Genomic DNA, 24,096 nt, shown 5'->3' with positions numbered 1-24,096 from the left:
TTTTTAAGATAAACCTTTTCTAAAGCAATTTTAAAAGAAGCAGTGAAAGAGTAAATATAAATCTGGAGAGGCTACTAGCTTCAAAAGTCTGAATAAATAGGATGTCAGGAGCTTAAACAAATTAATTTTGGAAATGCAAACATTACTAAGGTAATTACATTCATAGTAGCAAGTATGTACTGACATTTTGTGGTTAAAAAAAAATTGCACAGTTAACACTGAGGAGAAGATGTGATTGCATAAATTGTACCCATTTTCAGGGAAATCTTTGGTAGAATGTCCCTTTCAGTTTAGGTATTCATTAATCCTCTGCAAAATGCTATGCAAATGGGTATTTTTTAGATATGTATTTTATTGGCACCTGGTTCAAAGATTATCTGCAGAGGACCTAAAGAGCTTTCCAAAACTGCTTATATAAAAACAAAGAAAGAGGATAGCTTTACAAAAATTTATTTTGTAATACATTCTACCAGAACTGTTCATTTTTTCCAGTTTTGTAGAGAAATAGATGTTCCAGCCACCTTTTACTGCACTGGTCTTTAAGACCAATCAGTGCGTTCCCCTGGAAAAGATGAATACATCTTATGACCAATCCATTTTTTAAGATTCTTTAAAGAAATAACCATTTTTTCCTCCCAAAGCACAGCATTTCAACAGCAGCAGCAGCCAAAATGAGGTTACAGCAGCTTAACTTGACCCCGCTGTAATAAAGCTTTGTATAAACCAGTGATTTTACTACATAAACACTGTCCTTGAAGGAAAGGAGTGACAGTCAGACATCAATGCAGAACATGGAATGATTGGGTCATAAACATACGGCACTTACAAAAGGGTAGTTTATTTGAAGGCACCACCACTGAAATGTGGTTACTTGTTCTGTTCTACTATGTGCCCAGAGAAAGGAATTTCCTTCCTGAATATAAATTTACAAAACTATTTCAGAAATGATTTGTACCAAAACAAGTGCTTTAAAAAAAATATGAACTGTGCTAAGCAACTCTTACAATTTAGATAAAGAATATATATTTTTTCCCTTTAAGCATCTAAGGCTGCAAGAGTTGGTTTCTGTACTCAGTAGCTCTCTAGTTTAAGACGACCTCCATCTCCTTCACTTACAAAGCGCTTCCTTCCCCTGTAAGCAAAACACAAAAATACAAGATTATAAATTTCACATTAGTGTCAATAGTCTTTCCTTATCTACCATATCTTAGAGTGATCCCCTGCACCACTTTAAGGTCCTTGGAGTAACATGGAGGTGGCTAGTGATCAGCGATATTACCTGTCAAATTCTTAATCATCTGAAAAGGCCACATAATCAATCTGAATATTCTAGACAGAACACTATTTGGGTATTTATACTAGGCTTTTAAAAACTTGACTCAAGTTTCATAATACTTCTTTCTCCCTTTCTTAGAATTCCATATAGTGTTAGAATCTGAGAAAAGTGCTAGCTTGACAGCCAAGAAACTGCAGCTCTATTTAGCCAAAGAGCAGGAGTAATACAAAGTCATGCAAAGCGTCCTTCCCTATGCTGCCCTGTCATTGGTCCTCAAACCCAAGTGGGAGGAATAATCTCTAGAACAAAGTTATAATAATCCTTTGCACATTTTATAGGGCCTTCCAATTACGAAGCTCAAAGTGCTTTGCTAACCATCTGGGGAAGTGAGAGGTTTAATTAAAGGTTACAAAAAGTTATTTTGATAGTGCTTCTACATACAGTCACTAGAACTGAAGTATAATGGAGCTTTATATTTTAAATGATGATGTAAAAAAAAACTTATACCAGGGAATATGTCAGTATAAAACCTAATGGATTTGACTCCTCAAAGAACAGAACAAGGGACAATTTTAGTCCCTAGTTTATGGATATTGGCTCACTCTGGGATGAGAATAAACTCATTAAAATTTTACAAACTGACTTTATTGCCATCAGGAAGATAATTTCTACATGAGAAACCTAATTTTCAGCAGATCAAATAAAAAAGACCTTTACAAAATACAGTATATAACCTAACCCATAGGATCAATGACTTGTGAATAGGTAGCGTAATTTGCAAAACTCATTTTTTTTAAAAAGCTAAAGAGAAGTACAGTGTTAAGAGCTCAGTGTCCCAGAGTGCAAGAAATAAGGCATGGGGCCACCTACGGAACAATGAGGATAAAACAAAACATTGAATAGCTGCTAGTTACATAAGCATTATCTATTTTATGTCTTAACTGAGGCAGGGGTCCTGTGGAAAAAAACAGTAAACATGACAATGTAATAAGGACTGCATTATAATGCATATGTACAAGGGGTCAAATTAAGGTTGCACATTTCCTGGCATTTCCTAACTTTTATGTGCTTGATTTCACATCCTTAATAACCTTCTTTTAATGTAGTTGTGTGTAAATTCCTAGGTTTTAAAAAAGAACACCAATTCCATCGGCAGGGCTGAAACCTTTAGATCCACCACAGAGCTTGGCCCCTTGAGCTAACAGAGTAACTGACTGCACTAGTAGGTTGTTATCTGCATTACAAAGCTATTGGACACTTTGTCACTGGGTTTCACTGATACTCTCTGACAGCACAGGAATGGCAAGATTCAGGAATTCTCAGTTTCCATTCCAATTTCTGAAAGGAAGTCTGATTAAGTGGGCATAGGCTCTTCTATCTCTGTTTCCTCCTCCCTCTCCCCCCCCCCGGCCCATGTTTGACCCTTCTACTCATCTCCTCCAATCTCTCTCTACCCCAGTCCTGTCTCTTCCCCATTCCCCACAGCTCCACATCCAGTCCCCTTGCCCAGCCTGCTATGCTATGCTAACCTCTCCAGACTCCCAGTCTTAGTCTCCTTGCCCAGCCAGTTCCAGTTCCTTCAACTCCCAGCTTCTCATCTGATCGGTCTCTCCCTGCAAACCTGGCCTCCAGTTGCTGCCCCTCCCTCATATTACTCATCCCTAACCTCCCTCCCCAGTTCATCACCCAATCTCAGTGTCATCGTTCCCACCCCACCCCCAATTCCTTGTTCAAATCTCTTCACACAGCTATTTCCAGTACTCCTTCTAACCTTGCTGTCTTATCTGCATTCAAAAATCAGGCAACTTCATCCTCCATGCTACCCAAAAGGGGGTGTCCCTGCTCTCAGTTCAGGCATGGCCTGCAGCAGGCTGGAGCTGCAATTACAGGGAAAGTCCTGGAGTGGTGCAAGCCAAGTGCAGAGGGAATCTTTGGGGAAATGTATAAGACGTATAAGAGCGTGCATGAACTGTGTTTTCAAAGGCTTATAAATTGACCAAATTTGGACAGATTTTCATAGTGATAGCAAAAGATACATTCCTGACACAACAGCAACCTCCTGCCAAATTTCAAATTCCTGGTCCAAAGCATGGGAGCTCTAGAGCTTTCTACAGAAAAAGTTGGCACAATTTTTTAACATTGACCTGTATTATTTCCTAGGCTCAGTCTCAGCAACTGCTCTACCCTTTTGGCTAATATATTCCAAAAGAAGTCAGCCTCAGGCAGATACCCAGCATGAAAAGTTTCACTCTAAATTCTTAAAGTTTGGCAAAGTTCTAAGCAACTGAAGACTGGGTCTTATGATGGGAAGTGTCAGGCAAACTTAATATACCAGCTCTTTTTATAATTATATTAAAAGTACCTTGAAGGACAGAGGTCTCTCAGTGGTTTGGAAATGATTCCGGCCTGAAAGCATTCCTCTACAAACCGCTCAAGCACAGAGTATGAATGTGGCACATCCAAGTTAATATCTGGGATTTCACGGTAAACTCGTTCATAACCCTGCAATATCAGAATTGGGTAATGAAGTCACATTTTGCTACATAAAAGGGTAACCTTTATTACTCTCTGAGGGGATTATAATCAAGTAATTTATTAATTTTTAAGAAGTATTAAACATAATTTCAAGGAATCTACACCACCTCATCTGCAACTTAGCACCACACTATAGAACACAGCATTACCTAGATGTATTTACTTACCCAGGCAGATGAACTAAATTTTAGGATTCCCAAAAATCAGAGGACCTGACTGACCAGGCTAACCTGCCTGTACAGTATAATCTCATGGATAGTAACATCAGAGAGGGAACAGTTTCTGGAGTTCTACTATTTCTCCGATCATTAAGCATCTCCATAACACACCAGCTCAGACAGCTGAATAATCTGTGCCCCGACACAAATCACTCACCCCCAGAGCAAGGGAAGCAGAGTAGATGGTAGGGAGGAGATGGAAACTAGATTGTGAAGGTGTCACAGAGTGGTTCCCAGTGTGTGGGACAACACAGCTATATGCGGTCACTTGTTCAGGGCTTATGGACAGAACCACAATTTAGTTCAGATATAGCTAAATGATTTTGTTTTTATACTCTAAGTCATTTTTTTTTTTAAATCGAGTAAATCTAAATAAGGCTACTTCAGTAATAATGGCTGGTCAAGATCCATAAAAACATCCCTATGATATACTGCAACATTATGAGAGATTTAATTTTTTAGTAATTAAACCACATAATTCCGTAAGACACCTCAAAGTTTCCTTGTTATTAGAACATATTTTAAATTATTCTCAACTCTGCAGCTCCACAAGACAACACTTAAAATTCCTTTGCACCCCCTTGAGACACAACATTTATTGCTATATCTTGGAAACATCAACTATAGTCTATTTGTACAAGTCACTGGAGGGCCAACAGAACCATAGCAGTACAATTGATAACAATGGATCATCATCTATAGTTTAAGGGAAGGTGTAAAAACAGGAATGATGTTTGAAAACAATTTTTTATGAATTACTATTCCAATTATATTTTGGAAAAATATACTTACTCTCTTCATTTGGTCCAGAGTAATAACAGTAGACGTCCAGAGGGATTTCAACAAATCAAGCATCATTTTAAAGGTTGTTTCTCCAGTTGATTCTAAAACCATCACAATTGCCTAAAATAAAGCAAGAGGAAGTGTTTAACTAAAAGACAGTGGAAAAAGTACATTTGACAAGAAATGAAAAGTGAATGCTGCAAACAGTTGTAACATTTCCACATGGAGAAATGTGTATTTATCACATGCACCTACAATGCTAGTATACTACAACGTAACAACAAAGCATGGGGTGGAAAAATTATTTGGGTAAGGATACGAAGCTTGAAAACAAGGACGATGTTACTATAGGTATACAGACCACCAGGCAAGAGGAGAGAGAGAGAACAAAAAGCTTTCTGGACTATTTCTAGAGGTACTCTAAATCACATGACCCTGTACTCGGGCATCAGTTAGCAGCAGTGTGGAGGGCTCTACTTTCTGATGTCATGTATTTGCATCAGACAGACACCACAATGGAGAATTGAAGGGTGTAAACACCAAGACAAAGGAGCTTCTTGATAATGAAGGAGCAACTTATAAAAAGGGAAACATTTAGGTTCAATATCAGCAAAAATGTACTGACAGAAGGCAGTACTAGGCTGTGGAATAGTCTCTCCCCCCTCTCTCAAGGCATTTAAAAATATGGATTAGACAAAATACTACGAAGTATACTACAGGGAGCAATCCTCCACTAGTGAAGGATTGACTGTATAACCTAACAGAAGTGGTAAAGACCTATTAAAAGAGCAATTTATCTGCTTGTAACCTGCGGTAATAAATAGCTCACAGCACTACCAACAAGAAAATCTAGGTTTAACAAAAACTAGAGCATGGGATTTTTCTTGCCATTATTCCACAGCAGACAACTGTGAAATGGCTCTTTCAGTACAAAATATCCAGTAACTGCCCCATTTATGTAATTAATATAGTTTAATTCTACATCTTCCTGAAGACACCAACAGTTTACCCAAGCACAAGTAGCATGCATACTTAGAAACTGTGGACATCTGATAACATTAATATTTAGGAGCTGAACTTCAGAATTCAGTTACATTACTTACATGTCCATACTGAAATAAAACCTAGAATCTGCCATATTTATCCACAATTTAAAAAAAAATTTACAAAGGAAAAAGGAGTCTGATTTCTGTCTTACTTCATATACAAGTTCATGGTGAAAATGAGGCACTTCTAGTTCCTGAAGGCAACGCTCAGCTTCTGATACATCTCCAGAAAGTAGGTACTCCTTCAGCAACATATCAATCTATTGGATTTGTTAAAAAATACTAGGTATAGTTTAAAATCTTAAAATTAATCTGATAAATCCCCTACTCAGCCGAGCAACAAGCTAGTGACATGCATTAAAAAAAAAAAATCTGTATCCAAAACTGCAACTAGTATTTTAATAAACACACATCTTAAACTGAGAAATTATGTCTAACTATACAGATAGTATGAAGCTGAACACTTATCCAGACACCATTTCAAAACATGCAGTATCTGCACACATATATGTTTAACATGCAGCCCATCATTAGAAATAATGTTTGATAAAATGCCCATGGGCCACTCAAGCTTAATATGACCAAGATCAAACTCATTTTCTTTTCTCCAAATCTTCTCCCATTTTTTGTTACTTATGGTGGCACAATCATTGTCCAACTAAGACAGGTTTGCAACCTCGAAGTCACAAACTTCTTCCTTTAAATTTTCTACCAATATCTGGAATGTATCCCAAGCTTGCTGCTGTTTCTTCCCCATCCTAACTGGAGTTTCTGAAAAAGCTACCCTCCAACAACGAGGCCAAAAGGGAGACTAATTAAATACAATTATCCCCTCTGGATTTCTCAGGCTTCTTATCTTCTATTAGCCTATCTTTTTAAGATCATAAACTCTTAATTGCAGGTATTATCGTTAGGGTGTTCATTGTACAAAGCCAAGTACTAAACAAGTCTACAGAGGACAAACATCCTTTTCAGTCAGTGTCATGGTCAACATCCTTAATTCATAATAAATACACATTTCAAAACAGCAGAATACGATTTAGGTGCAGGATTAATGCATCTCTTTCCTTCCTCCCTCCCAGTCAATCTGCATGAGCTTACACACACACACACACACACACCCCTCCCCAACCAGGTTTTTTACAAATTAGCTACCTCTTTAACAAGTTGTTTTACAGATTGCTGTCCACCACCTGATCCCCATACGCTGTCTATACGCTTTCCACCTTTTTTCATACTCAGCAGCACAGTAGCTCGGTCCAATGCAGCTCTACAAAGCAAAGGTTGTGTTACAAAATTAGTTACATAAATTCACTACAGAGGAGAGAAGAAAGAACAAGGAGTTTCTCTTATGTCAAGACTTGGTTCTGTGGGCCAGGCTATGTTCCAAATTTCTTCTTCTTCATCATCAAGTATCCTTCCCTCACTTGACACAAGAGGACAGAACATCTCATTCCCTTTACTCAGCCAGTAATAGCTTCCCACAATAAGTGAATAGGGAGATCCAACTCCAAGAAAATTTACCCCTTATTTCAAGGCAACCCAACAAATATACATAATCACAAATGCCATCCTCCTCAGATGATGTGCTCACACTTCATCACAGGTAGTTCAGAAGACACTGTTCAGCAATGCAAGCTCCACACTGATAACCTGGAACTGACAGCCATCAGGTGAGCTTCCTGAAGATCTCTTCCCCACCAACTTCTCCCTTCAGCTACATTCTGATAGGGACAAACCACACAGTAGTGGCAGCCTCTCTCAGACATTCCTCTACCCAGTGGAAAAAAGTGTGTTGGATTCCCTCTACGGTAAAATCTGGGATCTGTCAAGGTCCTGCATTTGCTTAGTAATCTAAGTCTCCAAACATGTGGCTAAACCTAAAGTGCCTTTACCTTGGAGAATGGTTACTCCCTTTGGGTTCAAAGAATTCTGGGACTCCTGAGGTCTGGAGACAAAATGGTGCTTCAGCAGAGGAACACCAAACACAGAGTTTCTAAAAAGACAGAGGAACTAGGGAAGCTTGCCACCTCACTGGGAAGAGGAACTAGGTGTGAAAAATCCTAGATCCAGACTGGCTACCATATAGCTGAACAAGGAGGAGTACTCAGCCATTTATTCAGGCTGATCGTAGTCATAATATGGAAAACTGTACTCACTATCTGGAGTGGCTAGGTGAGGAGAGAAGTAAGCTGACTCAGAAGTGAAGGTGGCCATGCTACATGTATGGATATACTTAATTATTGGAACCAAAAGTCCTTCAACCACAGTAAAAGGATTTGCACACCTGGGTGCCTAAAGTTAGGTAACCTAAACAGTAGCCTAATTTTCAGAGGTACCAAGTACCAACAACACTAACTGATGTCAATGGAAGCTATGGGTGCTCAACACCTCCGAAAACCAAGCCTGAAAGGTCAACACTGTATACAAAAACTGATGCATTCAAAATCTGAGGGTATTTTTCAAACTCTCTACCTCCCCATCCCTTGCACACAGGCTGCTCTGTTTTGACTCTGAAACTGAGTCCTCATATCCCCATAGAACAATATCAGGTCTGCAAATGTGAAGGATTGACATTCTCTGTGCAGCACTAAGCATGAAGCAAAAAGGGTTTGTTTGTTTATTTAACAAAATCCTTACATTGCTTCGCCTGACGCTGTATTTACCTACTGGTCATATACAGTCTGAAGCAAAATGCTCCCTAAAAGTTTCTGATTTGATCAGAATTTTTCTTAAAATAAATTAGTAAGCTCTTTTCAAGTGGCCGAGGAAAGGTTAAACTGTAAGAATTCACAGTTTGCAAAAATACTAGTCAAATTTAGTTTACTGCTCGAGTTAAACAGATTCAACTAAGATACTAAAGACGGAGTTTGCCAGAAGCATTTAGTATCTCTTGGTTTAAAAGTCTGGGGCATTTTTGTGTGTGTGTGACAGGCTTCCTTTGAGGGTTTTCGTTGTTGTTGTTGACTTGTTTTTATACTAGAAGTGAGTGGCCAAACCTACTTTATTTTAAAATACCAAATTACTGGTTTGCTTGCTGAGAATTAAAAAAAAACTGACCTATACACACTAACTACAAAGAACAATCACTTACCGAGCCTGGACACAATCCACGGTGCCTTTGTAGCTGTCTATGTAAGTACTACATAAAATCCCATCTCCAACTGCTCTTGCAATAAATTGGCCCACTAACTGCAACAGAAGAGAAATATTTTTGAGACACTGAATTCCACATGATTTCTGAACAGACACTTTAACTTGCATAGTTATTCAGGCTTTGTTTTTAAAATGTGGAGGTTATTCACCTTGGGTAGTAGCTGAAATTATTCACCTATGGGTGCTCCACTTTGAGTGCACACAGCTCCCATGTGCCTTTGGTCAGAGATTTTAGATAGCAGTGCCCATTTGACCTAGTCATGAGCTTGTCATCCTCATGCCCCATACCAAGGATATACACAGCTGTGCAGGCAAGCCACTCTCAGCTCCTTCTCTACCATGAAGTCACACAAGATAAAACTTTGAAGCAAAGGGGAAGGAAGGCAAGTAGTTGAGTACCCACTGGGATACACATCTAGAAGAATTCCAGTTACTGCACAAGATGGGTAACTTCTTTCTTTGAATATTGGCCTATGAGGGCTTCACTTCAGGTGACTCCTGAGTGGTATCCCTTGAAGAAAGAGGAGGCTTTGGAGCTGGATCCAATACTGAAGAAAAGACTGCAGTGACAACAGCACCAACCAATCTAGAGGCATGTATCAGGATGTACTGCATGAAGAAAGTGTGCACTGATGCCCAGATTACTGTTTAGCAAATTGACGCCATTGGTACTTTTAACAGTGCCAGAGTTAGAGGATGGAGAGACAGACCAGAATCCTGAGACAGCAGACAGGAAATGGTTGGAAGCTGAAAAGAAGGACAAGAAGCAAACCTGCCTCGGCCAAGTTGGTGCAAATAGAGTAACTCTGGCTTTGTCTTGATTGATCTTGTTCAATACATTCAGAATCAGAGGTGTTGGAGGATATGCACAGAGAAGGCCCTTCATTCAATGAATGAGAAAGACATCTCCACAAAACTGATGAGCCAGATCTTCTCTCAAACCAAATTTCTTGGCGGCAGTTGCAAAGATGTCCACTTGCAGAAACCTCCAAGTCATAAAAATCTGAGGGTTCAAGGGTCCAGAGCTCCCACTCATAATCCTGGGAGAACTCAGACCATCAGCCACGGTGTTCTGCATGCCAGGAAGGTCAGAAGCTGAGAGGAGAATGTGATTGGCTATACACTAATTCCATAGCTTTATTTCTTCAGCACAAGAAAGGGGATCTCATCCCTTTCTGATGATTTAGGTAGAACGTTCAGACTACATTGTCTCAGGATTTTGACAGATTGGCTTCGATTAAGGGAGGAAAGTGGATACAGGCATTTCCGACTTTCCATAATTCTAGGAGGTTGATGTGTAGGAGAGACTTCGGAGGGGAGGGATAGCTCAGTGGTTGGAGCATTGGTCTGTTAAACCTAGGGTTGTGAGTTCAATCCTTGAGGGGGTGCCCTAGGGATCTGGGGCAAAAATCAGTATTTGGTCCTGCTAGTGAAGGCAGGGGGCTGGACTTGATGACCTTTCAAGGTCCCTTCCAGTTCTAGGAGATGGAGATATCTCCATTAATTTATTTATTTAGACTCGAGGCAACCATTTGTTTTGGATGGTATGCCCCCCACCCCCTCAGAAGAGCTCCCCACCCCACAACTGGTGCACCCAAAATTACAGTAAATGGTAGGTAGAGGGTGAGTAAAGGAACTCCTGCATGGATTTTGGATGTGTCCTTCCATTGAGTGAGTCTAGCACCCAACCAGGGACAGACACCAACTTGCCCAGACCATGTTTGCTAGGGATATAAACAATTCTGGAGCAACCTGGACACAGCAAAGATATACTGGCATGTTGTGTGACAAAAGTATAATCTGCCTCCAACTGCTGGGTCATTTGGCAATTTGTTGCAGTTGGTATGGGGGGTTATTTTGAATTTTGGCAATAAGTCTTACCAGTGTCCTAAGTCTGTCCACAAGGAGGCATGTTCTGAATGCTATGGCATCTAAAGAAGCTTCTCTGAAAACTGCTGAAGTATAGTTAGACTGGATTATTCTGTATCATTCTGAGGCTCTAGGTTGCAGACTAAGGACATGGCTGTCTGTATTGCAGAGAGAACTTCGATACATGACCAGAACTTGAACAGCCAATTGTCAAGGTAGGGGAAGATTCTTATTATTCTTCACTGACAAAAGGTGAACAGCTATTACTGTCAGGACTTTGGAAATATCCTGGCAGGCAGATGAGAAGCTGAAGCAAAGCACTCTATACTAGAAACTTTTTGTAAGAGGAGTGAATGGCAACGTGAAAAGTACGTGCCCTGGAGGTCGAGGCTGTAAAACAATCTCTGGAATCTAACAACAGAAATATATTTGTGAGAGTTACCATTCTGAATTTTCGAAATTTCATGAAGGTGTTTGGAAGTCAAGATCTAATATTGGTCTCCATCTCACCTTCCTTTTTGGGACCAGAAATTACTTGGAGTAAAACCTCTTCCCTCTGTGGCAGACTAGAACAAGTTCCATGGCTCCATGCATAGAAGGGAGGTGGTCTGTCTCAGCAACTGTTTGTGAAAAGAGTCCCAGAGGAGGAAAAGGGAAATGGATTGAGTAACCCAAAGTTTTAACCTCCAAAACCCATTTGTCAGATGAATTTGCTCCCATTCAGGTTGAAAACCGGAGAAACTATCTCCAAAGGGAGGGAAGCAGGTAGCATGTTGTAGCTGAAGAATCTCAAGACGGAGATGTTCTGAACCCTCCACCATACCATCAGATTTGAGATTTCAATGATGACACAAAGCTGGGTGATATTAGTGGGGGGCCTCTTCTTTTGATATCTTGGTCTCTTAGGCAGTTTGGCTGGTCTATGAAAACTGAAGAACTGGACCAGATCGGATTTCTGTGTCATTTGGGCTCAGCTAAATTTTTTTTTATCTGCAGTTGTATATAAACCTGTGTGTGGCCCTTGAATCCAATAAAGGTGTACAAGGATTAGTCAATGGACTCACTCAAGTGTCAGTCCATCAAAGAGAATGTCTTCTACAGTAAACAACCTCCTTAGGCAATCCCGACAGCTGCAGCCAAGATGCTTGACATGACAACAGCAGTTGAGATGGAACAAGCTGCACTGTCAACTGAATGTAGGGAAGTTTGCAAGACAGTCCACGCTGAGAGATGACCCTCGGTTATGGTAGCCTAGAACTGTTCCCAGTGTTCTGAAGATGATAATTTAATTTAAAAAAAAGCATTGAATTGTGCTCATAGTTTGCCAGCAGAGACTGATAATTCTCTTTTCTAAACTGGAGAATTGCAGAGGAGTAGCTTTTACACCCAAAGAGGTTGAGGAGCTTCTGGTCTTTACTTAACAGAGTAGACTCAGTCGGATGTTGTCTGCCATGCTCAACAACAACCCTCATAACTCTGTTTAGTTGTGAGCAGGGTATGAGAATAAAAAAAGTCCAAAATGGTCGATCTTGATAATGACTGAAGCTCTTTTGGCACCGGGGAGGTGATATCTAGGCCTGGATCCAAGGCTGGTCAGAGGCAGTATTCCATCACGAGAAGCCAAAGTTTCATCTGTTTTTTTCCTAGTCCTACTTTTAGAAACTGAGGTCTTGCACTTGGCTGAGATGTGGGATACCTGGTTGACAATGACCCCTCAGGCAAACCCCTCAGAACTGGGAGGGGAGAGGTATTAAATGCAAACCCCCCAAATAAACTTAAGAGGTATGTGTGATGGGTCTCTGCGTACCCAGGATTGTGAGTCACCTTGTCACCCACCTGCCTGCAACATAATGAAGTCTTGCTTGTGGTACCTGGGTATTTGCTTGAATGGCTAACAGGCTAGTGGTGTTAGGGAGCTCTCCCCTCTGGCCTGTTCAAGCCCTGTTTTTCCCTTGCAGGTTAAAAACAGGTGCACCCCAGCCCCAGAGTCCCTTTGAATCATTTCCCTGTGATATCCAGCACGTCACTGGGCTAATCAAAAGAAATCCCAGATCCTCTGCCCCCAAAGGAGCTGTGTACCCCAGTTCACAAGTTTTACCTCAAACTACTGTTCCTGTAAAAACAAAATTTAAAAAAAAAACAAAAAAAACACACAACACATGTGAGCACTTACAATAAAACAAAAAGCAGGTTTACTTAAAAAAGAATTCAGAGTTAACTAGGAACCAGAGAGTGATGGAAACAAATGACTACAAAACAAAATCCTAAAACTTACAAACCTGTGTCTATGCTTATTAACATTTAACTTAGCCTATTTAATGAAGTAGGTTTTCCCTGCCAAGTTCAGTCTGTTGAAGAGCTGGCTGGCTTCACAGGAACCAGGATCCAAATTTTTCCATGAGAATATCCCTGCTCCCCAAGACGTCTCCTCACTGAAAGGAGGAAGACTGTCTTTTCTCCTCTCTCTCCTATACTGAATCAGTCTTTTGTCTTTATTCATAGACAGGTTGAGCCTTTGTAAGGTTTTGTCTGTGATAATGTTCCTTTTTTACCCCCATTGATAGTTTTAGGATGGAGCAAGGCTAAACAACGGGAGTCTTGCCTTACATCACAACTAACTAGGGTGGCATGACAACTCCCTCCTGCTTGAATGGGACACCGGAGACATATTGTCGTTTAGTGACTAACTTTTACTTAAAGTCTATAAAACATACTTTCTATTTAAATATATTATTCCTTAAATATTACAACAATTATGCTTGCAACAATTATGAATCTTGACAAGGGCTTTCTGTAGCTACTTTTACCATGCTACTTTTTATGAATAATAAATACCCTCCAAGACATGTGCTTGTCAGGTCAGGTTGAGATAAGAGTTGTTTGCAGAGAACAGGAGACACTCTGCATTACAGTACGATTATCAAAAGAACTAAAATGGAACTAAAGACTCGAGGCCAAGCTAGAGCAAAGCTGAAGTGTGCACACTAGAAGCTCTGTCTCAGGCCATCAGGCAGCTGAGAAGGAACTGAGGGCAGTTTGCCTACACAGCTTTTTGTATCCTTAGAATGGGGCACAAGAATATCTGGAGTGCCTGCGAGGGCTAAATGGGCACTACTACAAACAAAAAATCTGGTCAGAGGTAAATGGAGCACATGCGCACCTGAAGTGGGGCACCTATAGGAACACTATTTGAATAAGGGTTAGTTTTGCTACACAAATTTAAAAAAAAAGGGAAACTTCTCAAATTAAAACACCGGTCTGGGAGTTAGGAAGGTGAGTGGTGAGACAGAAGGGAACTACAGCATACAAGTGATAATGCCACTAAAATACATTACACCCTATTTCATGAAGCAGTTTAACTGAACAACACTAGGCATGGAGGTTCAAGTCAAAGATCTGGTGCAAAGGGCTGTAGGCATACCTGTGGAGCTCTTGGAGAATCCAACATCAACTCAGGTAGTTCTTTCAGTAGTCTATCAAATGATTTTTCCACATCACTTGTGCTCACTACTGTCCCACAAAGGTCAGAGAGGAGCTTAGATGTCATTTCTCTGTGACTAGCCTTCCCCTCTAATGACAATGATACGGCCAACACTGGCACACTGTATTTCATTTCACCAAGATTTAAATCCCTCAGCATCTCCTAAATAAGATTTGAAGAAAATATATTAACTTTTTTTTATTAAAATGTTAACAATTAATAAAAGATTTAATAAAAAATTTCAAATAAATAATCACTACAAGGGCAGAGGGAAGGTTGTTTAGGTGGCTTAACTGCATTTCCATATCAGTACCTCTATAATCTCGTTTGTGACATGGGAAGTCACAGCCAGTTAAGTGTGATATTTTTAAAAATACAAGTTGTCAGACATACCGCAACTTCATTAGTATCTCCATGTTCAAAGTATTCCTGTAACATTGGTGTTAAAGTTTTATCAAATGCTCTTTCATCCAAAGGTGGAACTACAGTTTCATAGACACAATTCTCCTATTTAAAAAAACAAAAGAAATCAGATACTGCATCTGAACAGCAGCAGCGTCTCTCTTGTTCTCTTTATTGAAGAGCTTAAATGCTTTTTAAATAATTAACTCTTTGGTACTTGCAGCCAAGATTTCTATCAGCAATGACTGCATCATGCCTTTGTAATCAGTCTGTGGAAACATCAGTTCTAGAACAAAGATAACATTTCCCAAAAATATAAAAGTTGAATTTACTAGTAAGTAACATTATAACTTCCAACATTGTAAGCACCTAGGATTCTTCTGGCACCATTATTGTTCGAAACAAAAAAGTTTTCATGTACCATACATAGAAGGGAAGGAGACAAACTCATATCCAGCTCTGCAGGAAGACAAAACATTTAACCAGACACCTTGCATCTTTTCCCCAAAAGCTACTCTCCCCTCCCCGATAAAGAAGCAGCCTGTTTTTCAAAACAGCTACATGGCCAGACCGCTAATAAGATGTAAAAAGTGTGAATGAGGAAAAGGACTGGGCATTTAATTTTCAGGGTGTTTACCAGAGTCAGTGAGAAGCACTCACAAAAAGGAGGAAGAGATCATGCAGCAATTGGCTATGGAGCAGCCTGACCTTCAGGGCAATATAAGCCTAAGAACCAGAACTCCAGCACAGCCAATCTTCCTCCATATCCCTCAGTTCCCCACTCCTCCTGGACTGACCTGCTAATTTTCAGACGTAAGTAGGTAGGTAGGGGTATGAGAGTGTGGAAGGAATGGGATGGAAGGACAATTCTGTAACAGATTATGTCTGGGTGGGGGCATGGGAGGAATAGATATATTAGTGTCCTGGACCACCCTAACAGAGTCTGTGCTGCACACTGCATATGATACTCATTTGTAGTTCAGAGGGGTACTGCAGCCTCCATATACAAGAGAACCATCACAGCTTGGACAAAAAGTGTAACATGGTGCTGTCTAATGGGGAAGCTAAAGAGGAAACCAGTACTTAATGTAGCCTGAAAAAAACATCCCGTGGTGTCTTGCATAAACTGAGAGAAGCAGCTTTGGTAAGACGGTGCTTAAAGTATCCGACTCAGTGGTTCGGCTTGATTTTTAAATGTTTGGAGTCTTTTTTTTTTTTTTTAAATCTGGGTCTACAACTCCCTATGACCCACTCAACTGTAAGCCCTGGAAGGGAAAGCCACACTTGAGGGTGGATATTTACACACTTATCCTAGGCCAGTTGTCCCCAAACTTTTCACAGTCATGCCTCCTCTTTACCCCTGTCTATACCCTCACTCTCCTGGAGTTGTGACCCCACTCCCAGCCCCCGAGGGTGGGCACAGACAGAAGTAAGGGGCAGGGCTGGGGCCACAGCTGGGGGCAGGGCTGGGGCCGGGAACAGAGCCACGGTTGGAGGCAGAGGTTGGAGCTGGAGCAGAACTGGGGACAGAGCAGGGCTAGGTGGTGCTCCCATCCACTGTGGGGGCTGACCCAGACCCTGCCATGCCCCCCCTGAACATTCCTCTGCACCTCAGAGTTTGGGGATCTCTGTCCTAAACTCTTTAAATATTGTCAGTAGCCTTAGATTCAGACTACCTATTCTCAGCCCTCAACAAAGCTACTATAAGCTGTTTGAGAGGGCCAAGATACAACAGTGACTACTTTATGCATCTCTTTTTAGCTGTCAAGATACACCCCCTTAAGCTCTGACACAGTGTGGGCAGTGGTGTCAACATCTGTTAAAGAATCTTTTGACTTCAGCCATTAGATCTATATTTTACCTTCAAAGCAGTGCATCAAACTGATTTCCCTGATTTCCTACTTTGATGTGCACCACTGTATTAAAAAGCCACAGAGTTCCACTTTGAAATTGATTGTATCTTGGTTCATATCCAAATACTGAAGATACGAACATATGACCAATTTCTCCCCCTACCAACTGCACAGTCTGTACAATGAGCAACTGCACAAAGAGTTAAACACTGAAAGGTGTACTGGCTTTGAACTCCTTCAGAGACCTGCAGTATTTAGTGTTCATGTCCAACAATTTAAAACAAAGAAGAGAAAAAGCTACCACACATACTTAGCAGTTGTACCTCTGTGTCTTTAGTATAAAGTATATGTCAAGAACCTGATTTATCTACTATTCTTTTTATCCATATGCAATAGGCACCTTAAAAATCAGTACCAACACTAGCAGTATCTAAATACTGAAAATGGAATTTGTTTTCACTTCTGTTGATACCAACTTAACACTTCAAACTATTAGTGTAGTAAGAGACCCTGATGATTTGTGAACACTAGTTTTGTAGTAAAACCAATACAAGAATGTAGGCATTTTTATAAAAATATGTATGTTAATTACAATTTAAAGGGACTGAGAAACAAACATTTTTTCTTGAATGTCAATTAGTTTTTACAGAATTAGAGCTTAATCTGGCAAGGTTCTACATACCATGGCCCTGATCCAGCCAAGCACTTTAAGCATATGTTTAATTTAAGCATGAGTAGTCCCACCAGACAAACCAAGACACCTATACCAACCTCTTTGCTAGTGAATGGGCCTACTTGTGTGCTTGAAGTTAAGCATACACTGTATCAGGGCCAGTGTTTAACATCTTTAGAATCAAGCCTTTACAAATGTCACATCAATTACAGTGAATAAAAAGGCTATTTCCATCTCAATCTTGCACTGTATAAAACAAAACATTTGCTCACCTGGTCATCGTCGTAGTTGGGATCTTTAATATCCACTTCCTCCACGTCATACACTTGCCCTGGTGTACCCCAAACACCTTTGCCACCTGCACCACCTAGCAAAACATGCAAAAGTGAAAAAAAGATGGCCAGCTTATGGTAAATGCTGGGTTGATCTCAAAATATCTCCATATTACCATGCTTCATTCAGGCACGTGTGTGTAAGACTCAGATTTTTTGGGATATGCAGAAGTATCTTTCAACTCCCAGCCATTTGAGCTTTGCATCACTTGAGTCAGGAAACTGTAAGCAACATGAGGCAGCATGAAGAGTGCTGAAGATTGAAATAATTGTGCTTTACAATATTAAAGGGAGTATCCCATATATAAATTCCATCATAAACCTCAAGATCTGTAGATTGTACTGTACATTATGATATAACAACAATGTAGTATCCTAAAGAAAGAAGTTGATTGTGCTTGGTATAACAACTAATGCACGTGTGTGCACGCACACTATAATCCATTATTGAAGATTGCTATCTGCTGTGGCCTTCCCCATACAACCATTATAAAAAGAACTACTGAATGGGAGGATAGACAGAAAATGTTGTTTAGGGAGAAGATAATCCAAATGGAAAAACAGGCCTTTAGACAAAAGCCCATAAGCAGAGACCTTTCTTAGTAGGCTACACCAACCTTTCTTTGGTAGTCCCCTTCCTTTTCCAGACCGGGATCGTCTGTCCAGAAATTTTCCCTTTGGACTAGTTGGTGCAGTGACTCCATTTTTCAGTGTCTCTCCATTATCACTAACAGAGTCTCCTCTCCCAGAATCACGAGAAGAATTTTTCCTTAACCGCCTCTTTGCTCTAGCATTAATTTTAGCTTCATTAATGGAAGATGCAGCTATCCAATTTCCATTGATTTCAGTCTTTATTTCCTCACTTCCACCATTCTCTTCCTCACCAGAAAATGGAGTGTCACTTAGATGATCAAGTTCTCAAAAGAGAAAAGACACAAAGAAAAATCTAGTTACTGCTTTAAATGGTTATCATAAAAGTTATGCAAAATATTCATCATGATTTTAAAAAATTACATGTTTAAAATGGAAACCTGTAATATAAAAGAAATATTAGATGTAAGGTTGCTGAACCAAAGTACCTGGCTACATTCCAATTACTTTTATTTAAGGCAAATTTGTTGCTTTTCCATTGCCAGTGCAGTAGCATAATGGGAAATAAAGCTCTCCAAGGCTATATGCCAAAGAACATGTATGTGGGTGGGTGAAGAGCAACTGAATGAACATTTTACAAATAGATAAACCAAGTAAAGAGGTTCTGTAAACGAGCATGGTGCTACTTGGGTTTATAATGTCTCTCGAACTCAGTAAAACATATCCATTTTCCTTAAGGAAAATTCATAGAGTACCACTGGCTGCAATAGAAAAAAAAGAAAAAAGAAATAATAAACTGCAAGAGCACACACTTGGAAATTTCTCAGCATGCCACCAATGAAGAACTGTCTTACCGGTTGATAAGCAGTAACAACTTTTTTAAAAAAAAAAACTAGAATCTTTACCTAGATGCAACAACATAAAATAGGAAGTGTTTCACTATACTTTATTGGGCTGGCTCTGCAAACACTCCTGGACACAATGCTTATACCTACGAATAGTTTCATTGCAGTCAATGGGACTACACTCTTAAGTAAGAGCTACACCCAATAATAAGGCTTGTATGCTCAGACTTCAGTTTTTAAAATAGAATTCCTACTATGTGTACATGCTGAAGTTTTGCAGAGTGGGGCCCTTAGCATTTTTCCTATTTTTAAAACAGACATTTGAAAACATGTCTGCCTGTACTTAATCTGTTCTGTGGATGAACAGAAAATTTTTAACTTCCCAGCTATCAATCTAGCACTTCCACGTGCACTCAATTCATGTACAATTTTTTTAAAAGTGAATTTACGTCATTATCGTAAATACTATCTGGCAATTTCCATTGGGCTACGTTTCTCAGAACTGAAATATTTTCAAAACTAAGTAGTTTTATGGATGGTAATTGAGAACAAAATGCCATAATGAAGCAATTCCAACTTCAAAGTATCTGCCGATGTCAAAGACAACTACAGTTCATAAATTTACATATTTCAGAATGAAGAACGTTTGATGCAAGTGTTTGTTGTCAGAATCAATTAAATCATGCTGCGATATTAGTGTTTCCAGATCTGAATGTTAGAATGGAATGGCTGCATTACCATTTAACTGCAAGTCACTCTTTTCCACTAATTACTTACTTAAAAATGGTTCCTCTCATGTTGGAAACAAGCTAAACAAAAAAACAAGACCCTTCTCTGTGAAAGATATTCCCCCTAACTTAGGCTTTATATAAGTTTGCCCAACATCTTTATAAAGTAAAACAGAACTGTATAAAACTAAGGGGGGGGGGGAGTGAATTTACTTACACCCTGATCTCCCACAATGTCCTTTTCCAGCCCAGGTCTACAACTCAATCACCAAAAAACTACTCTTCCTAGCAATCCCTGCTCTCTTGCTTCTCAGGAAGAGACTTGATGAGAATTACCCTGAGCCAGCTTTGTCCTTACTACTGAAGGGGGAGTTGTGATTGTATAAAAAGAAGAAGGTGATCCTCTACTATTGCGGCAACTACTGTTATACAATTGCAGCAAATCTTGTGCAAAGTATGCCTTGTAAGGTATCTATCACTGGAGAAGTCGTGATCTGCTGAACATTGTTATCCTGTTTATATTTATGTATTATCATTGTGTATGAAGTTAGGAATCTTTGCTATGTGTTTATATCTCAAACGTGTTTCTGGGTAACATGCCCAAGACAGATTTACATCAAAGCCTGCCAGCTATGATTGATAGGGCATTAAAGAGATTCAAACTCTTCCTGAGGATGCCTCAGAGAGCACGTAGACAACGGATGCCTCAAAACTCAGCAAGGCACATAGAACATATGAACCCTGACTCCATGTTTGAGACAGTAACTTTCTGTGCACATAGACTTGGGGGTATAAATTGGAGAGTGTGCCATCATTTCTTTGCCTCTTTCCTGTTCCACATCTCTGGACTATGATTTCTAACAAAAAAAAGCTTTGAACAATGGACTGAGGACCCCAATATTTGAGAGGCACCTGAGAAACTTTTTACGAACTGGCAGATTTAACATCACTTCTATTATCCTGATCTATATATTCTGAAATCAGCTGTAATGTATATGATTCATGTTGACCATTTAATAGCTCTTCTTTTTTATTACTAAATCTTTAGTTAGGTTACTAAAGATTGGCTGCAGCGTAGTATTTGGTGAGATCCTGAAAGTACATGTTGATCTGGGGAGTGTGTCTGGCTCCTTGGAGTTGGAAGAACCTAATATATGTGATTTCTAGTTCTAATGGTCATTTAACACAGAAATCTGGTTGTCTGGATGGCACCTGAGGGGCCAGAGTGCCTGAAGGGGCCTGTTTCTGGCTTCATAATAACTAGTATAGTATTTTGAAAGCATATATTTGTTATTGGCTTGGTGATAGAATATACCACCTGTCTGGAGTACATGCCCTGTATTTTGGCAATATGACCTGAGATTGGCACTCTTAGCTGTCTACCAGGCAGCGTGACAAGAGTGACGCTACAGTCAACCCTGGTCATTCAACTCCGGTCTCAGTCTCTAGATCAGTAATATGGAAATCTTTTCAGAAGTACTCCTAAACCTCAAAGGGCCAGCACATTTTTGCAATGCTGAAACATTACATACTTACTATCAACGTCAAAGTGACTATTTACAAAAGAAAGAAATTTGAACAATGGCTATTGAGAACATACTTTTTCCCCGTCTGTGCACAAAACAGCTTACCTTTATAATTCTGTAAGGAACAAGACCACAGTGAGAATGTCACCTCATTAGACTAAGAGTATGTTAAACTATTAAGCATTAGTTTTGGCACTCGGCCATACACAAAATTACCAGTACGTTTTAAGCTCTATCATTTTGCCCTCCACTACAGAGCGGGGTAAATGCATTAAGTGCAGTTTGAGAAGAGTAACGAGAAGTTTCTCTCTCTAAAAAGTGTTTACTATTTAAATAAATATTTAAAGTACAAATAGAAAAAAGATTTTTTCAAATAGTTTCACTGTAAGCCTTTACTCATAATAAAGAAGTGAACCAGTTTAGCGAAACTGATCTAGTTAAACTGATACAACCACTAATGTAGAAACACTTAAAACCTTTAACCTTAGCTTCTATAAATTTATCTTAAAATTGATAATCTGAAGCAATTTAAGCAAAAATGAATGTGTTTAAAGCGCACCTACACTGGGTTTAATGCCATTAATTTAGTTAAGTCAGTCCAGTTTTCTAGTATAAAGGAGAGCATGAGACTCATAGTACTTACTGAGCAAGTACAACCAGTTCATCTTCTATTAAGTTTATGATCAGGATGAGTTTAGCAATAGAGAGGCTTTTGTAAAAGGGAATCATGCCTCTCCAGTCTATTAGAATTCTTTGAGAGGGTCAACAAGCATGTGGAGGACAAGGGTGATCCAGTGGATATAGTGTACTTGGACTTTCAGAAAGTCTTTGAGATGGTCCCTCACCAATGGCTCTTAAGTAAACAGTCATGGGATAAGAGGGGAAGGTCCTCTCGTGGATCAGTAACTGTTTAAAAGACGGGAAATAAAGGGTGGGAATAAATGGTCATTTTTTTTTCATAGCGGAAAGGGGTAAATAGCGAGGTCTCCTGAGGATTTGTACTGGGATCAGTGCTGTTCAGTGTATTCATAAGTTATGAGGAAAATAGGGAGAACAGTTAGATAGCAAAGTTTACAGATGGTACAAAGTTACTCAAGATTGCAGTCAGCTTTGGACTTAGCTAAGAGTTACCAAAGAATCTTACAAAACTAGGTGACTAGGCAACAAAATGGCAGATGAAATTCAATGTTGATAAATGTAAAGTGCTGCACATTGGAATATATACTCCCAACTATACATATAAAAAGTGATGCGGTCTAAATCTGCTGTTACCACTCAAAGACCTTAGAGTGGTAGCGTATAATTCTCCAAAAACATCTGCTCAGTGGCAGTCAAGCTAACAGAATGTTAGGAACTATTAGGGAAGAGACAGATAATAAGACAAAAAAATATTGTTGTCACAATATAAATCCATGATACGCCCACACCTTGAATACTGTAAATAGTTCTGGTAGCCCTGTCTCAAATAAAGATATATTGGAAATGGAAAAGGTACAGAAAATGGCAACGGAATTGCTTCCATATGATACTCCCGGGGGAATTGTGTGCCACTGCACACATGCAGAATTCATGTCCCCTGCAGATTCCCTCCCACCCCCACAGAAAACACATTTTGCCAGAGAGAGTAGCTGCAATTATACATTTCCCCACCAGGGGCTGCTGTGGCATCACAAGAGAGGGAAGCCAGCTCACAAGCCGCAGCAGTTAACTACAGAGAGGGAGGAGGCAGAGGTCAGGTGAGGTGGCACAGGACACGGGGGAGCCCCAGACCAAGCGGAACATAGAGCTGCTGGGGGGATCATGCATTGGTGTTCAGAAAGGCTAGCGGGGGGACAGACTGAAGTGGGGACACAGCACTGAGCCAGGGGCTGAATGGGTGGGGGTGCCAGGCCACATGTGCCTGACTCAAACTTCTGCACTAATATGCCTAGTAAGGAATCTATGTGTCAAAAAACATTTCCTGAATCTTTTTTATTGTCTGTATTCTTACAGTCATACTTACATGTATTTTGAAATAAATTACTGAAATAACTGAAACTAAAGCAATGATATTGTGTTACTTTGACAAATTAAAAATTCTGCACACAATATTTTAAAATTCTGCATATTATTTTTTGGTGCAGAATTCCCTCAGGAGTAATAGGAGGAGAAATTAAAAAGACTGGGACTGAGATCATTGAGGAGGAATATAACAGAAGATTACAAAATCCTGAATGGTGTGGTGAAAATGACTAAAGAAGTGTTAGTTACCCCTTCACATAATGCAAGAACCAGGGCTCACCGAAAGAAATTAATAAACAGCAAGTTTTAAACAAACGAAAGGAAGTACTTCTTCACACCACATGGTCAACCTGTGGAACTCATTGCCAGGAGATGTTGTGAAGGCCAAAAATATAACTGGGTTCACAAAAGAATTAGGTAAGTTCACAGAAGATAGATCCAAAAATAGTTATAAATCAATATGGTCAGGAACACAATCTCATGTTCTAGATGTTCCTAAACCTCAGACTGCCAGAAGCCAGGACTGGATGACAGGGGATGGATTACTCAATAACTTACTGTGTTCTGTTAATTCCCTCTGCAGCATCTGGCCACTGTCAGAAGACAGGATACTGGACTAGATGGACTACTGGTCTGACCCAGTTCCCAGTCTTATGTTATGTTCTTATTATGTGTTTCCTCTGCTTTTAATCCTACGGACAGTTACAGGAGAGCAAAAATCTCTGCTCCAAAAGGAGTTTATTTGCTTTTGTTTAATTGTGACCTGAAGTCATTCCTGTGT

General features: G+C 39.8%; 1 protein-coding gene across 4 annotated transcripts in view; it reads right to left on the bottom strand.

The window, feature by feature from the left end:
* Window positions 1-434: 434 nt before the first annotated feature.
* PDCD4 (programmed cell death 4) overlaps window positions 435-24,096 on the bottom strand; it is a 34,287-nt gene continuing 10,625 nt past the window's right edge. For all 4 annotated transcript variants that reach the window (XM_030568199.1, XM_030568200.1, XM_030568198.1 and 1 more), the window contains 10 exons: window positions 18,242-18,541; window positions 17,565-17,659; window positions 14,758-14,871; window positions 14,305-14,526; window positions 8,953-9,050; window positions 7,014-7,128; window positions 6,011-6,118; window positions 4,822-4,932; window positions 3,639-3,778; window positions 435-1,132 (listed from right to left, as the gene is read on the bottom strand). In XM_030568199.1, coding sequence (XP_030424059.1) covers window positions 1,072-1,132; window positions 3,639-3,778; window positions 4,822-4,932; window positions 6,011-6,118; window positions 7,014-7,128; window positions 8,953-9,050; window positions 14,305-14,526; window positions 14,758-14,871; window positions 17,565-17,659; window positions 18,242-18,541 — 1,364 coding nt within the window. In that variant the 3' untranslated portion in view covers window positions 435-1,071. The remainder of the gene's footprint in view (window positions 1,133-3,638; window positions 3,779-4,821; window positions 4,933-6,010; window positions 6,119-7,013; window positions 7,129-8,952; window positions 9,051-14,304; window positions 14,527-14,757; window positions 14,872-17,564; window positions 17,660-18,241; window positions 18,542-24,096) is intronic.

Source organism: Gopherus evgoodei, chromosome 7 (genome assembly GCF_007399415.2).
Source record: "Gopherus evgoodei ecotype Sinaloan lineage chromosome 7, rGopEvg1_v1.p, whole genome shotgun sequence".
Lineage (NCBI taxonomy): Eukaryota > Metazoa > Chordata > Testudines > Testudinidae > Gopherus > Gopherus evgoodei.
Note: the sequence above shows the minus strand (reverse complement) of the source record. Positions and strands in the feature narration are given on the sequence as shown.